The following is a 16,356-nucleotide window of genomic DNA, read 5'->3' as shown; positions in this document are numbered from 1 at the left end:
GACCCTTCAGTAAGATATTATATAGAAATAAAATATACTGAATAAATAATAGCAACATAGAAGATAATTTATGTAGGCCATAAAATTCTATGAAGTTCTATTTTGAAGCCAGTGTTATTAAGTTACTGATGAATAATCTATACTTGAGGGTAAACTGTAACACAATATATGAAATAATTTATAATGAAAATAAACAAAAATTCTGAAGAGCTTCAAAGGATATTCAGTCTGAGAAGAAGGATATTAAAATAATTCTAGGTGAATTGAGGCAACTGTCTATTAAAAGAATATTACAAGCTTAAATCTCTAAGGAGTAAACTTTCATCTTATTTTAGTTTAGATATTTATATTTATATTAAGATGTCATATAAATGAGTCGTGATAGCTAAAAATTTACCAACCTGGATTTTTTTAGCTGAAAATGTATTCATTTTTTTCAAAATACTTCCTAAGCTGTTGGCATGCATGCAGATATAATGCACTTTTCTGAAGAATTTCTTACTTTTCTGCAAGGAAGAATATCATACAAAAGGATGTAAATTATAAAGATATTCATTAAAAATAAGGATAAATATTGAAGCAGAAGATAGCCACCTCTAAAGCTACTATTTATACTAGACAGTGCTTCTAGAGCAAGTCCGCGCTGGAGTAGAAAACTTGTATGCTATTGATTGTACCTTAATGTAAGAATTGCTTCTGGCACATGGCATAAGACTGATCTTCATAAGGCAGAACTTATTTTTATTCATGTCCACAAGTACTTGATGATATAACAGTTTGTGATGACTCCAAGTAGCAGGAAAAAAGTATCTTTGGATCATTATGGCTTGATTGTTGAATTGTCTGGAAGAAACATCTGTTGAATTTAGTGCTACCTTATCTAACCTAACTGTCTGCCATCATAGCCACAATACAGAGGTTAGTTTTGAGAAATTTATAAGAACTTCAGAGTATGTTAGCAAATCCATGGATATCTACATGGTGCTTATGACAAAGCTGAAGTATATTTATATTTGATTCTATTAAAAATTGAACAAGAAAGAAATATGTAGTTTGAGGGTATTAATTCATGGCCATCTTGTCCCAGAGATTTGTCTTCTTAAAATTACCACAGGTGCCACCTTATTAAGAAACTGAAATTAAGTTAGCTCATGACATTCTATATCTATAAAAATGGGATTGCTACAGTAAACTGTGGTGATGGGGTTATTCACCTTGTCCAGTTGCCCCATCCATAGAAGGGGTTGGCAGCCATTGCTGCAGGGCTGAAAGAGATAACATTGCTTTCCATAATTTCTCGACTCATTGTCAAAGTGATCTCAGGGCATGTTTTTCCCCTCCACTTTTGAAGTACACTTTCCATTGTTATCTTGTCTTGAACATTCCTGGCCACTAGTATTTTGCTATTAAGTGAATTTTATTATAGATTGTAATTCCTTTTAGTACTACCTTGACCATAAATGCTGTAACAGTATATTGATTAGAACACTGGCCTTGTAAATAGACATTTTCTGGCTTGAAGGGAAAGGTAGTCCTTCCCCAAAGAGATAGGACATTCATAAATGTGAAAAATAAATAAAAAATAAAGTTTCCTGGCTGAAACCTATTTTTCATTCCCTGAACTTCTCACTTTTCTCTATGATTTTTTAAATAAGTCCAGTAAAACACAGATTTATTAAAAATAGGAATCTGAGGAAAAATAAAATTTTAAAAATACATTTCTACCTGGTTTCAAACTAGGAGCTTTCTGCTTATAAGATAAACATTTAAATCCTTGTGCTACTGCAGCCTCCACAGTAAAGGAACTTCTTAAAGACATAAAAAAAGCATTCAGATAATAATATTTTTTTACACTTCCTTGTTAAGCCTGTTTGTGTGTACATGTTCATGCTTTAAATTTGTATCTATAAGAATAATTATGTATGTGTGCATGCACAATATAGTTTATTGTAGTGGTTAAGGCACCATGCTAGAAACTGAGAGACCATGAATTCTAGAGCTTCCTGGGACAAAGCCAGCTGGGTGACCTTGGGCCAGTCACTGTCTCTGCCCTAGGAAAGAGGCAATGGCAAGCCATTTCTGAAATCTTGCAGGGACTTTCCAGGTAGTTGTCAGAAATCAACACTCACTTGAAAGTGTGCATACATGTGTGTGCACAAACACACAGACATACAGACAAACAAGGTAATCTGGGGAAGCCAGGCAGGGGCAATGATAGTTACATAAATAAACATACTTTAATACTGTTCAATAGTGACAGCATAAGAAAGAAGTTCAGACTGAGCTTCCGGTGGCTGCGCGGCGCCGGAGACAGCCTTCCCGGGCTGCCCGCGGCTCAGCTGAGTAATTTTCACCCGAAACAGCGTCGATCAGCTGTTCGGGTGAATTTGAAGCCCCCTCCTCGGGAGAAGAGGAGGGGGTGAGGCCCCAGGTAGGGGTTGAGTTCTCCGGGGCCGCCTGAGCTTGTAGCTTGGGCGGCTGAAGGATCGAACTCCCCCGTAGCCTGGGTCGCTCCCAGCTGGCCAGCGTCTCTGCTCCGGATTTCTTGGAGCAGAGCCAGGCGTTTGCGACCACCCCTGCCTGAAGGAAGGACTATGGAATAAAAGGAGCAGGCAGAGCGGTACAAGAGGAAAGGATGAAGAGGATTATTATATTTTACTCTCGAGCTTGATGGACTTTTTTAAACTTAAAGTGAAAGTGCGTCACAAGTGGAAGTAAAAGATGGCGGCTAAACCTCCCTCAAAAACTCTTCGGAGTGCTGGAACTTCTCCGACGCAACAATCATCATTGCAGGCGTTGCATCCTCCTGATGTATTGACACCGAAGGATCTACAAGATGCTCTTGAAAAACATGCCCAGGTAATTCTGGAATCAATGGGTGATAAATTTGCACGGATGGAGGAGAAATTGGAGAAATTGGAGGAGAGAATGGAAGAGAGGATGGAACAGAAGTTCAGTGTGATGAAGGCAGACATTTTGTCTTCAGTGTATAAAGTGGCTGAATGTGTGGAAGACCTGGATGAAAAAGTGGAAGATTTGACTCAAAAGAATGCCATATTAGAAGCAAAAGTATTGGAGAATGAAGATTTAAGAGACAAAATGGACAGAGAATTGAGTCTTGCTCAATATTATCAGATGCAGTTTGCTGTTAGAATCAGAGGCTTAAAAGAGAATATTAAGGAAGATCTAAAGCAGCTGATTTCTGAGGCTCTGGAAGTGGTATTGAACCAGCCAGCATCTGAAATAAAGGGAGGCATGGATAAAGTGTTTCGTGTGAATTCATGGATTGCTAGACAGAGAAAGCTGCCTAGAGATGTGGTGGTTTATTTTGTAAAGAGGGAAATTAGAGATGAAGTTATACAAGCTGCCTATGATTCTAAAGTTGTGATTGCTGATCAAGAAGTTTTGGTTCTAAAAGAAATTCCTCCAAAGATTTTAAGGAGAAGGAAGGATTTTACATTTCTTGTGCAAGAGCTCAAACAACGAGATATAAGGTTCAGATGGGAGATCCCAGTTGGGTTGATGGTGATGCACGAAGGTAAAAGGTACCGTTTGGTTACTGTGATGCAGGCGCGTGATTTTTACAATAACGTTTTAAAAGCAACCCCATTATTACTTTTGGAAGCTGCAAAGAGATCTGGAGAAGGAGAACATCAAGAGGCTGAAGATGGACAGACAGAGGAGAATGGTGCTGGAGGAGATCAAGCTACAACTTCTTTGGATGATCTTAGAGAGCAGAGGGTGACGCGTGCTGCTTTAAAACGATTAAAAAATAAAAAATAAAAGAACAAGATCAGCAGAAGTCTATGGAACTTTCACAACGTACTTATAGCCAAGCAGTGGGAGGAGCACGGCCTAAAAAAGATAGTCCTATCAGAGCAGCGCTTTAAGAGCTTTGGGATGATATGCATGACAACTAAATTTTTAACTTGGAACGTTAATGGACTAAATTCACCACAGAAGAGGCAGAAAGTTTTTCAATATTTAAAACAATTCAAGATAGATGTTATATGTTTGTAAGAAACGTATATTAGGGTTGTGGATCAAAAGTATTTACTGAACTCAAGGTTGGGTACGCGATCTGTTGCTTCTGCAATGAATAAGAAAAATGGAGTGGTTGTTTATGTTAAAAGTGCTTTAACAGCAGACTTAATTGAAGCAGATAAGCATGGAAGATACGTTATGATAGAGCTGCTGCTAGAAGGCAAAAAGACGCTTTTAGTTGGATTATATGCTCCTAATTAACAACAAGCTGACTTTTTTAGTTTACTTTATACAAAGCTTACCCAGTTGGATTATAAATCTGTTATTTTTATGGGGGATTGGAATGGTGTTTTGGATGTACAGATGGACAAGGCTGGAGCTTTTAAGCGCATCCCAAGTCATGCTAGATTGCCTAAATCCTTTTTTTGAAATGAAGATTTTATATTAATAGTGTTTGTAGTTATTCTATATGAGCTAGAGAGTGATAGATTTTAGAGTTTACGGTTGTTAGCATGTGGTTGTTTATGATTCTTTTTTTTTGTTTTTTATACCTTGTACTTAGCTCTGGGAAGTCGGGGGGGGAGGGGGGGAGGGGTAAGGAGGGAGGGATAGGGGAGGGGTAGGGGGGTTTGTTAAAGATAAAATGTATGATAAAACTTTTTAATAAAAAAAAAAGAAAGAAGTTCAGACTGAAGCCTCCCTAACTATAATATAAAAGGGAGAAAGGGACACAGTCAGTTTTTCAAAATTCTGTTACTATAATTAATATCAATCAGATTAGTAGAATATGTTTCCAGATCTGGACTATCAGTTGACAGTATGTATGTTATGTATGTGACAGACTGCAAGTTGTTCACAAAATATTTCATCCAGATAAGATTTTTAAATTGGTTTAGAGTTAGATCAGCATGAACACAGGACTTAAATGGTAAGTTCTGATATGTTCTATATCTAAGAATATCCCAGGTCAATAAAGAAAACTTTACATTTCAGTAAACATACATAAAATTTATGCTCCAAACCCCACCTAAAGCAATGAGAAATAGATTTTACGTAACTCATTCCACTGAAAAACCAGAGAAGTTTTTTTTATCCTAGCTAATTGTGCATAAGATTATAATCTTCTACAGCATTTTTCTACCTATATGATCTCACTGCATCCATTGGAACTTAATTGCAGGTAAATACCATTACCACTATAGTCATAACTGATTTTACTCCAAGTTAATTGCCACTGAATATACTTACATTCAACCCCTTTGTTAATTTGACAGAAGCATTCTTTAATACCAAAAGAAGATGCAAATTTGACACAGATAAAGAACTACAGACCGATATCGTTACGGAATGTGGATTATAAAATCTTTAGTTCAACAATGGCAGAGAGACTGAAACGATGTTTAACTGAGTTTATACATTCAGATCAAAATGGTTTTTTACCAAAGAGACAAATTAAAAACAATTTAAGAGTGATAATGGATGTATTAGAATACTATGAATTGCATCCAGGAAAACAAATGGTGTTAGTATTTCTGGATGCCCAAAAGGCATTTGATAATGTTTCCTGGCAATTTATGATTCAACACAAATAATAGACTTTGGACAGAATTTTATAAATATGATAAAAATGATATACAATAAACGAACAGCAAAAGTGATTGTGAATAGAGACTATACTGAGAATTTTGAGATAAGGAAAGGTACAAGACAAGGAAGCCCACTATTTCCACTGTTGTTCATTTTCACTTTGGAAGTTTTAAATAGAAATATTAGACAATATATAGAAATTAAAGGATTAGAAATAAAAGGTGAAACATATAAATTACAAGATTTGCTGATAATTTGGTGTTTATTTTAGAAGAACCTTTGGAGATGATTCCTAAACTTTTGGGAAAGATAGAACAGTATGGAGAAATGGCAGGAGTGAAAATAAATAGAGAAAAAACTAAAGTAATAGTTAAAAACCTTACAGATAAGCAAAAGACAACAACAAATATCGGAAAAGATAGAATTGCAAATAGTTAAAAAGGTTAAATATCTGGGGATACAGTTAACGGCAAGATGTTCAACAATAAAAGATAACTACACAAAATTATTGACTCAAATAAAACTGGATTTGGAAAAATGGAAAAATTTGCAATTGTCAATATTAGGAAGAATTGTCACAGTGAAAATGAATTTATTACAGGAAATTTTATTTCTATTTCAAACAATACCTATAAAATTGGAGAATTTTTTTTAAGATTTGAACTCACTAATTTTGAAATTTATTTGGCAAGGAAAGAAAGCTAGAATTAAACAGAAATTGCTACAAGATGCTAAGGAAAATGGAGGATTTGGCCTACCAGAGTGGGTTCTATATTATCAAACTTCTGTATTAACATGGGTAAAATAATGGAAAATTCTTAAAAACAAAAGGTTGTTATATCTGGAGGGGCACGATTTACAATTGGGATGGCATGCTTTCTTATGGTATGGGAAAAATAGAGTTCATAAATATTTCCAAAATCATTATATAAGAAATGCATTGTTAACAACATGGGAAAAAATACAAAGTAAAATATACTGCTGAAAAAAATAAAGGGAACACTTAAACAACACAATGTACTGTATTTAATAGTAGGATGTCTTATCTTGTGTTCCCTTTATTTTTTTGAGCAGTATATATTTAAAAATTCCAGTGTGTTTGTCCACAATGGAAGCATTTGTACACCCAAATTTAGTGGACTTTGAAAAAATCTAGACATATAGAGATATTCTAAATTCTGAAGGAAATTTAAAATCTAAACAAGAAATGGAAAATCAGAGTGTTAACCTAACATGGTGGACACATTTACAAATGCAAACTAGATATGATAGAGATGTTAAAATGTATGGATTTTATAAGGATATTGTTGACTTTGGATGAAAAATTAACTAAGAAAATGTATAATTGTTTATTAACTTTAGAAATGGAAAGTGAACAAGTCAAAGAAACAGTGATATGATGGGCGAAAAAATTTGGTTATAATATAGAATTGGAAAAATGGCAAAATTTATGGAAAAGAAACTATAAATTGACAATGTCAACTTCCTATAAAGAAAACTTATATAAAATGTTTTACAGATGGCACTTGCCACCAGTAAGATTAGCAAAAATGTTTAAAAATATGTCAGATAGATGTTGGAAATGTAAACATAAATCAGGCACTTATTGTCATGTTTGGTGGACATATGATAAAGTAAAGAATTATTGGGAAAAGATACATATTTGGCTAGAAAAGATGTTAGGAGAACATGTTGATTTTAATCCTGAACTTTTTTAAATTAGGTATAATGTCAAAAAAGACTAATAAATAAAACTCATACTTGACTTTGCATATTACAACAGCGGCAAGAATTATATTTGTGCAACACTGGAAAAATGAAAAAATACCATCAGATGAAGAAATAATTAAAAAAAATACTAAAATGCGCAGAGATGGACAGATTGATTATGAAAGAAAAAGAAGAAACGGATTTATTTTACCATTAGCTGGAGGAAAGAAGAACAGATTAGGAATTAAATATGTATTAGCATGTAAACTCAGGCAGCACGTTGGTTGAAAAAATTATTACTGTATGTATGGAAAAAATGAATAATTTTTTTTTATAAAAGGATTTTGACAGGAGCATTAAGTTAGAAATTCAAGACTTGGTCACATTTCACTACATAAATATATTCTTACATTTAGTGACATGGATTACATTTAGTGACATGGAGAACTCAACAATGTAAAATGGGCTTGATATTGTTTTATTGTTGTTGTCTAATCATGACTATATTATACAGTAAGCTTTTAAATAAACAGAAAATTAACAGAAAACAAAAATCTACACATAAAAATATAGAATTTCCGAAAGGATACAGTATATAGGATAACAGAAGAAAACAAATGATTCAAAATAAAGGTTCTCTCAAGTTGAACTTCATACAATGCAGTTCTGCTCTGCTGAAAACTAGAGCCATCCATGTCTCTGATACGTTATTTTCAAAAATTATCATTTTTTAAAAAACTTTCAAAATATGTATTTAAAAGCATACTTTCTCTAGCAACATAAATTTAAATATATAATTTTTCTGAAATACAATTATTACTGGATATGTTTTGATTATTAAGAAATCCTTCACAGCATTAGGAAAAGTATAAAATGAATAGTTAAAACTCAATTTTTCAGAGAATGAAGCTCAGATCATTCTATATCAGGCATGTCAAACTGCCGGCCCACAGGCCGGATGCATCATGATGATATCGTGCCCTCCCCATTGACGGCAATGGGCAAAAAGTCGTGATACATCATGCAACGTCACGTGATTTCCCAAGTTTGACATGCTTGTTCTATATGATCTAATATGTTCAATGAGTCTTGTGTTATATACTATGTTTTAGGAAAGTTGTATAAGTAGTGTATCATAAAAAAGCAAATAACCAATAATTCATAATTCAGCATCAAAGTTGCCTAGAATTTTAGCTAACTAAGCTTTTGAAAACATCTGGTTTATATTTAAAAGCCACAGGGAGCTGAGTCGCTTAAAAAAACAAAAAGTGGCACTATTCCATAATTTTATATATCTATATCTATAGATAGATATAGATAGTGATAGATAGATAGATATAGATATATAGATATATATAAAGATATATAGAGATATAGAGATATAGCTATAGCTATAACTATATAGATATGAAAATGCATATTTAAAAGGTGACTTGATCCTAACCATAAAGCATAAACCATAAATTTATTTCAGGGTTTTGGTTTTTTAATGACATAGGTTACAGATTCATGACTAAGAGCATGTTTGGGGTAGTGGTTAAAGCATCAGACTAGAAACTAGGAGATAGTAAGTTCTAGTCCTGCCTTGAGCACAAAGCCAGCTGGGTGACCTTGGGCTAGTCACTTTCTCTCTGAGCCATAGGAAACAGGCAATGGTGAACCATTTCAGAAATCTCATCAAAAAACCTGCAGGGACTAGTCCAGGCAGTCATCAGTAATCAACACTGAGTTGAAGACACACACACACACACACACACACACACACACACACACACAAACACACACAAACACAGATTCATCACATAATCGAGAAATATTCTTGATTTCTATACTAATCCACAGGAAATATATCGCTAAGCATTATTTATAGCATTTTTCTCAAACTGATACCATGTCTGTTGGGAAGTGTAGGAGATGAAGTCCAGCACATGAAATAGGAAATACTTATTTAAGAGCACGGTCGGTCATGCAATTTGAATTGAAGGCGTACCTTTTCATATATGAACAATATGATTTAGATGCTAATATATATAATATATATAACTACATTCAAATACAACTGGAGCCACTAACCTGGCAAAGTTAGCCGATCTGTGGAATTAGGAATAGATGCTGGTTTTATAAGTTGTTTTGAACCTTTAGGAACAAAAACAGATGAGTTATTGGTATGACTTCAACAGACAATCATTTGGTTATATGTCAATATATTTGTATTTATTTCCTTTCCACTGCTACAACAACAGATTAAAAAGCCAAGTTACTATGATTAAGGTGATGGGATCTGGGCTACAAAATACTGAATGACCACTAGATTCCTATGATCATCTAAGTTGTTTCACTAGTTCTGTTTCTATTTTCAGATAATTACAGGTAATACCATAATTTAGTGTTTTGCGCTATGCTTTCCTACCTATTGCCCACCCAGAAATCAGAAGCATTATATCCTGGTTTGTACCATGCCAGGATTGCAAACCAAGATCCAATTATACTTTGCAATTTTGGCTTATTTATATGCAACTGATGGTTTGTATGCAGTGTGATTTCTGGATTTGGATAAAATTGTAATCTATATTTTGCCTCAGAGCAGGATGTGCAAGTTTTAATCACTTTTCTTTCCAGGAAGTGGGTGAGGAGGAGGGAGCATGAGACCCAGAATAAGGCTTTTACTAGATGCAGAAGAATTCCATGAAAACTATCCTCTAGTCTAGTGTAGGTATTTGGGATTGCACTAGACTTTCTCACATTTTCTCCACTAAGGTGATTGCAACCCCAAATATGGCAAAGGACACCATGCTCAACAGATTATCAGGTTTCTGTACATCCACAGAACACACAGTAAGAAGCCATGATAAATATACTGTAGATTAGATAATAGAAGCATTTTGAGCAAGCAAGCATAGCCAATGATAAGAAATGTTAGAAAACCTATTGTCCACTTCTGTTTTAATGAATATAATTGAACTGAATGAAATCAAGATATCCCATTATAGTTTGCATTGTATTTTAAGAGATCCAAATAAATCCAGGTAGGAGATATCTCTCAATATTTTTTTAAATGTACTTCAAAAGCAGAACAATGCTAATTTGAAGAAAATGGCTTCTAGGATTTTTCTCCTTCCATGAAAGATTAGATCTTACTGCTACTAATAGTAAGAAGGAGCCATCATAGTAAAAATTAGGAAAAGATTTCTAGAATGGCTGTCCTTTCCTTATAATGATCCTTTCTATTCCGCCAATGTTTTTACTCCTAAATCCTCAGAATCAAGTTCAAGGTCACCAATGTTCATCCACACTACCTCTATGTCTAAAACATATAGAAATAGATCATCAGTGCACTGTTCAGCTGACCAATACAAATGTATTAAAATAAAAAGAAATGCAAGCACTGCCCAAGATCCTGTATTCTCCTGTTTAGTTTTGTTCAGCCAGTCTGACAGCCAAGACATCATTCCACTGCATGTTTAATTAAACAGCAGAAATTATAGGATGAAGTGACTGCAACTAAATCATTCCAAGGTAGGAGGATAACTCAGGAATCAGGAAAGAAGATGAGGTAATATTTCCCTGTAAATCTGTATTAGCTCCCAACATCTGAAGAGCTCCCCCATGCTCATGGAAAACCAGATTCATTATGATAAAAATAAGATGATCCAGCTGCTGCCAGTACTATAAACTCATGTGGGTATAGAGCAGTGGTGGGATTCAAATATGTGAACAACCGGTTCTCTGTGTGGATGCCACTTCCGTAAGTCCATTCTGGGCCAGGGCAACAAAAAATTAGCTACCAGTTCTGCCAAATTGGTGCAAACTGGCTGAATCCCACCACTGGTATGGAGCCAATGTGGGAGCATTGCTAACACCATGCTTAGATGTGCCTTAAATCCTATTACAACACTGATGGACACGCTAAGCACTATTTCCTTAGATATAGATAAACAAAGCTGGGATTCACTACAAATGGAGTTCTCTTTGCTTTTATTTGGTAATAACATGAACATACAGGAATACACTTACAGAAAAACCAAAAAGCTGCAAAACTAATTCATATATTTAGAGACAACATGCCTCTTCTTCACAGTTTAAAAAAAGATACAATAAATATATTTTTTCTAAAAAAATACTCTCACAAGTGTTGATAATATACATTGCTGCACATCTACAAGCCACTTATATTTTGAGCCAAAATAGGAACAAACCAAAGATGTTTATTTAGAAACTTAGGTTTCTCCTCCCTTCTTTTAGCAATGAATTCAAATGAGCTTTGTCTTTTTGGATGTTCATTATCCCCTCCCAAACATTTTTTTTTTTGGAAAATTATTGTAGATGACACGCATCCACATTTTCTTAAATCATGATCATTTTAGGTGTACAAATATGTCAGATCAACTTTGCCCAGTCTTATGCTATGGATGCCATGGGATCATAATTCCTAGATTTGGAATTCCTAGTCAATATATGTCAAGTTCATGTTGGTTGGAAATCTAGATGTTAATCTAAAACATCAGTGCCAGCTTGGAGAAGATTAAGTAAAATATTTCATGTATACAATAATTGGGAATATGATAAGTACATATGGGACAGCAAGTGTATCATATACTTGGTTTCTGTTACATATATAAAATCTGGAAAATGCCCCTGAGATATCATTTGTATATTCTAGCTGACAACCTGAGGTGCAAAATTATGAGAACAAGTGCCTAGATTCAATTCTTTTCTCTGTTTCCTTGACCAAAGATTATTGAGTACATTTATTTTAAGTGCTGTTATAGTAATCTTAGGATAAGCATTATGTAATACAAAGTGGAAAGTATGCCTAGCTTTATGTAATAATATAATAATCATATTGCAAATTTCTACTGAAATGATACCTCAGTCACTGTTTCCATGCTATTATATTAGACAATATTATCGAAGAATGGCATCTGAATGGCTTTAGGAGAACTATGGGTCCAGAATCAGTTTTTCCAAAATCATTAATTACATATTTCTAGGTATATGACTTCCAATAGCTGGTTTTGAATGGGCGGAGGAAAGTTCCCCTGACTAAATCCCATTGACAGACAAATTGCTCAGGAATCTGGCTGAGCAGCTACACTAATTGCTATCATTGTATTGTGTAGAAGCAAATTCTCTAATTAAATTATATATTGTATGGTATATTTCTTTTTATCTGTCCTGAAAGACAGACAAAATATAAACAACATGTAACATATTGTTACACAGAATTCCATTAGACTGTCAGAATTAATGGCAGAATTTACAGAAATTTTGCAAATGTCCTACCCAAACATCTAGATGGGCAGACTTTTCTATAATAATTCCTGATGGCAACATTCCCCCCCCCCACAATATAGTACACCAGAAGTTCTAGTTTCTCAAATGTAATGTAATAGGATTGGTTAAATTTAAGCATTGGCCAACTTTAAATTGACCCTGAATGTGTACAATGAAACCAAATAAAACATAAAAACAATTTTAAAAGTCTTCTTAAAAAGGAATAAACAACTGAAACTAATAGTCAGCTGGTTAACCACACCCAATTCCCAGACAAATCTGACAGGGGGAATCCAACCACCCTAACCCAAGACCTGGAATAAAAACCAGGCCTTTATGCTTTTTCCAGAATGCCCTCATGTGGCAGCATATGAAAATCTGTGAGAATTTCATTCCAGAGGGCTGGTTCCATGATAGAGAATTTTTACTTCTGGTGTAGTAATAGAAGACATTATTTAATTGAATTCAATTGCAAAACATTTTGGCTCATACTGTCTGGGCATACAACACAAGAGATAGGTAAGCAGACCTTATGCCATATAAGGCTTTATTCATGCAAACTGTACTTTGGATTAAAAACAGACACTGTCACAAAAACCTCTTTTATAGCAAATGATACAGATCTTTGATATGAGCCATAATTTGCTAAAACTACCATTTTTATAGTCTTGACTATTACGAAAACAAACACAGTAGCTGCAACTTTACTTGCTAAGCAGCATGGAGCAGGCAATGGTGCTTTCCATCCACCTGATCGATAGGATGTTTCCTGACATTTTCCAAATTATACAATGGTGTTTGTATAATTTGATTTGCTTGATGTCCTTTTTCAGCAGGGAAAAAAAAGATTCACAAAAACCTGATAAGTTTTCATCAAAGCTTAGTTTTATAAAAGAAATTGTCCAATGCTGCCAAATGCATAGTGAGATCAGTTTGAATCAGGAACCTATTGTATCACAGTGAAGATTCTGAAAATGATTTCCAATAACCAGGGAACTGCATATCCAACAGTCGTGGTTTGATTTTATACCTCCTTTACAGACAGAACTGAAAAGAAACTGATCAGACTGACAAAAATCTGAAAACTCTGAGGTTCATAAACTCTTAAATTTGAGCACATCTGCTGACAGCGCAATCTATCTTCATGGTTGAAATCAAGGCATTAGGACAGAATTTCAACAATAATCTTGAAATAGATCACGATGCTTTGTACTTCTCACAAATGTCCGACTAATAGACCCATATTTCTCTCTGTGTAAGACATATGCTGAAAAACAGTACTAAGAGGGAGAGAAAAGAATCTTCTTTATCTCAGTAATCAAAATGGGGCTTTCTGCCTTTCTCCCACATATAACTCATAATTATTTTGGTTAAAACAAGGATAAACTCCTGACATGTTACTCAGAATCATGTTAAGCAGCCAGACCAACTATACTATATATTTTTAAACTAGGCAAGCACTGATTTAGCACAGTAGGTACTGTATGTTGGTAACTCTTGCAAAGGCCAGCCTAAGATCTGTATAGCAAACAAACACAGCTGCAGCATATATAATACATTCCTTCTATTAAGGAACAGCATTTGTAAAACTAAATGTTAAGGAACTAGAATATTATGTTGTCAGAGAATTGTTTACATTTCTAAAGCTTCCATTTGTTCATGAAGCAGTCATTATCATTCATTTTTCAAGTGACAATACAGATAGAAAAACACATTAGAAATGCTTTTAGATTCTTTCATTCCAAAAATACAGAACTTGAAAGATGAACAAGATCTGTAAAGCTATGCTGTCTCAGAATGTTGCGATGAGAAATCTAAAACAAGTATTTTAGAATTTCAGCTTTGTAGTTTATAAATGACTATTATTATTATGGTTTGTCACACAGTCAGCCAGCTGTTCAGACTGGATTTGACATTTTTATCCACCTATTGAGTCCTTTTCAAGGACCAAGGATAGACAGATGTTGATGTTTGATGGCGTTAAAGGTATCATCGCAGAACGTAAGCTGTTCCAAGTAAAGCTGCCTTTTGCAATTGACTGATGGTGAATTTGTCAATTCCGATTGTGTTCAAGTGATGCTCCAGTTGTTTTGGAATTGAATGCAAATTTTAGCCCTAAGTAATTTTTCTTCATTATGTAGTAAAATTTGAAATACAATTAAGTTGACTTCAAATGAGAAGAAAAGGATGAGATATTTTGGAGAGGTTCTACTGTAGTACAATCCATTATTTGTGCTGTAGCCATACTATGCTACTTTACCCAGTGTTTTCTGTACATTGGTATTTTAGCTCTGAGTTAGTTTGGTGTAGTGGCTAAGGCACCAGGCTACAATCTGTAGACCAAGAAGTCCCATCTTAGGCATAAAGACAGCTGGGTAATTTTGGGCTAGTCACTGTCAGCCCTAAGACGGAGGCAGTGGCAAACTACTCCTGAAAACGAGAAGTCAACACTGACTTAGAGACAGTGGCGCACAAACACACAACAATTTCAGTTTTATCTCTTGCTATATTTAAGGCATTTCTTGCCTTTCTGATCTATCATCTAAACTGTCTTGTAGATTAATATAATGGGGGAAAAATTAACCTAAAAGTAAATGTATCAAACTCAAAAGATATTATGTAAAGAGATAATGTCTAAGGAAACTTTAATGACTCCAGAGGGGAGCAGAGATCATCCCTCTAAACAAAATATTTCATTTAGTTGGGACTTAATATTGCATTAAACACTCATTAGAGTATTTCAAACCCTAAATTGTAGTTTTAAACCCTAAAAATGTACAAAATATTAAATAAGAAAGAGACAGAGGACAATAACTGCCTTCTGTATGAATAGGCTAAGCTATATGTGCAAAAGCTGCAAACTGTAGAAGTAGGTAGCCTGAATACTTAAAGTGAACCTCAGCACAGAATTGTGACAAACTCTTTTTTTTTTTAAGTAATAAATGCAATGAGGAGTTTCTTTGTAACCACAGATCCTGCCCATTGTTGACAGGAAAATGCATCCTGAGAAACTGCAATTCTACCGCCACTTATTTGGGAGTGAGCCCCATAAAATCCCATAAGAAATTTTTAAGTTAGATTGCACACAATTAGAGAAGTTTGCACATTTAGGCTATGCAACATTTCAGACATAAAGAAAAAAAATGCCTCAGAGTACACAATAAGTGTCCACAACACTTGAAAGGGCTACATCTTTTCTTGTGATCAAATGGATGCCCTCTGGAGACACAACTACCCAGGGAAACACTTTAATAAGTTGCAGAGAAGTGGAATGCCCTCTGATGCACCCTTTTGCCTTTGGATCCTACTGTCCATATGTGTGCATTACCTAGTATAACGATTTGTGATTGCAATTTCAAAACTAGTAGAATAGCTACTGACTAAATTAAAAATGGGCCCAATTGTTGGCATATTTAATGTGAAGAGTCCTTGGGTTTTGTGTTAAAAAGTACACATGTATTATTTTTCATTTCATAGAGGAGGAAAAAAATGTCACAAACTGGTAGAACAATATTTGCAATTAATCTAAATTCTGTTCAAAATCCTAATGGTGCCAAATTTATATATTTTGCTTCCAAAAGATGCTAGGTTGACATCTGCTAATCAGAATGAACTTTAAGTAATATTTTCCTTCTCCAGAAACACACCAATGATGGGGTAGACAGGGACTGTATTTGTTTAAGATTATTAAGAGGTGGCTTCCATTTTTAATGTTTAAAAAGGCTAACACACTCAGAAGCACACCATGTTCATCAAAGGATGCAGTCTTCTAGAAACTGATTCCTTCCAATTGTTCTGTTC

At 34.5% G+C, this 16,356-nt stretch overlaps 1 protein-coding gene across 1 annotated transcript in view; it reads right to left on the bottom strand.

Moving 5' to 3' along the window:
• Positions 1 to 759: 759 nt before the first annotated feature.
• Positions 760 to 16,356, bottom strand: part of PDE1C (phosphodiesterase 1C) — a gene marked incomplete at its 5' end in the record, with an annotated part of 265,881 nt that continues 250,284 nt past the window's right edge. The window contains 2 exons of the mRNA XM_081344420.1: positions 760 to 843; positions 9,355 to 9,417. Coding sequence (XP_081200546.1) covers positions 821 to 843; positions 9,355 to 9,417 — 86 coding nt within the window. The 3' untranslated portion in view covers positions 760 to 820. The remainder of the gene's footprint in view (positions 844 to 9,354; positions 9,418 to 16,356) is intronic.

The sequence above is a fragment of the Vipera berus genome (genome assembly GCF_964194415.1).
Source record: "Vipera berus genome assembly, chromosome: Z".
Classification (NCBI taxonomy): domain Eukaryota; kingdom Metazoa; phylum Chordata; class Lepidosauria; order Squamata; family Viperidae; genus Vipera; species Vipera berus.
This window is presented reverse-complemented; position numbering and strand designations above follow the sequence as displayed.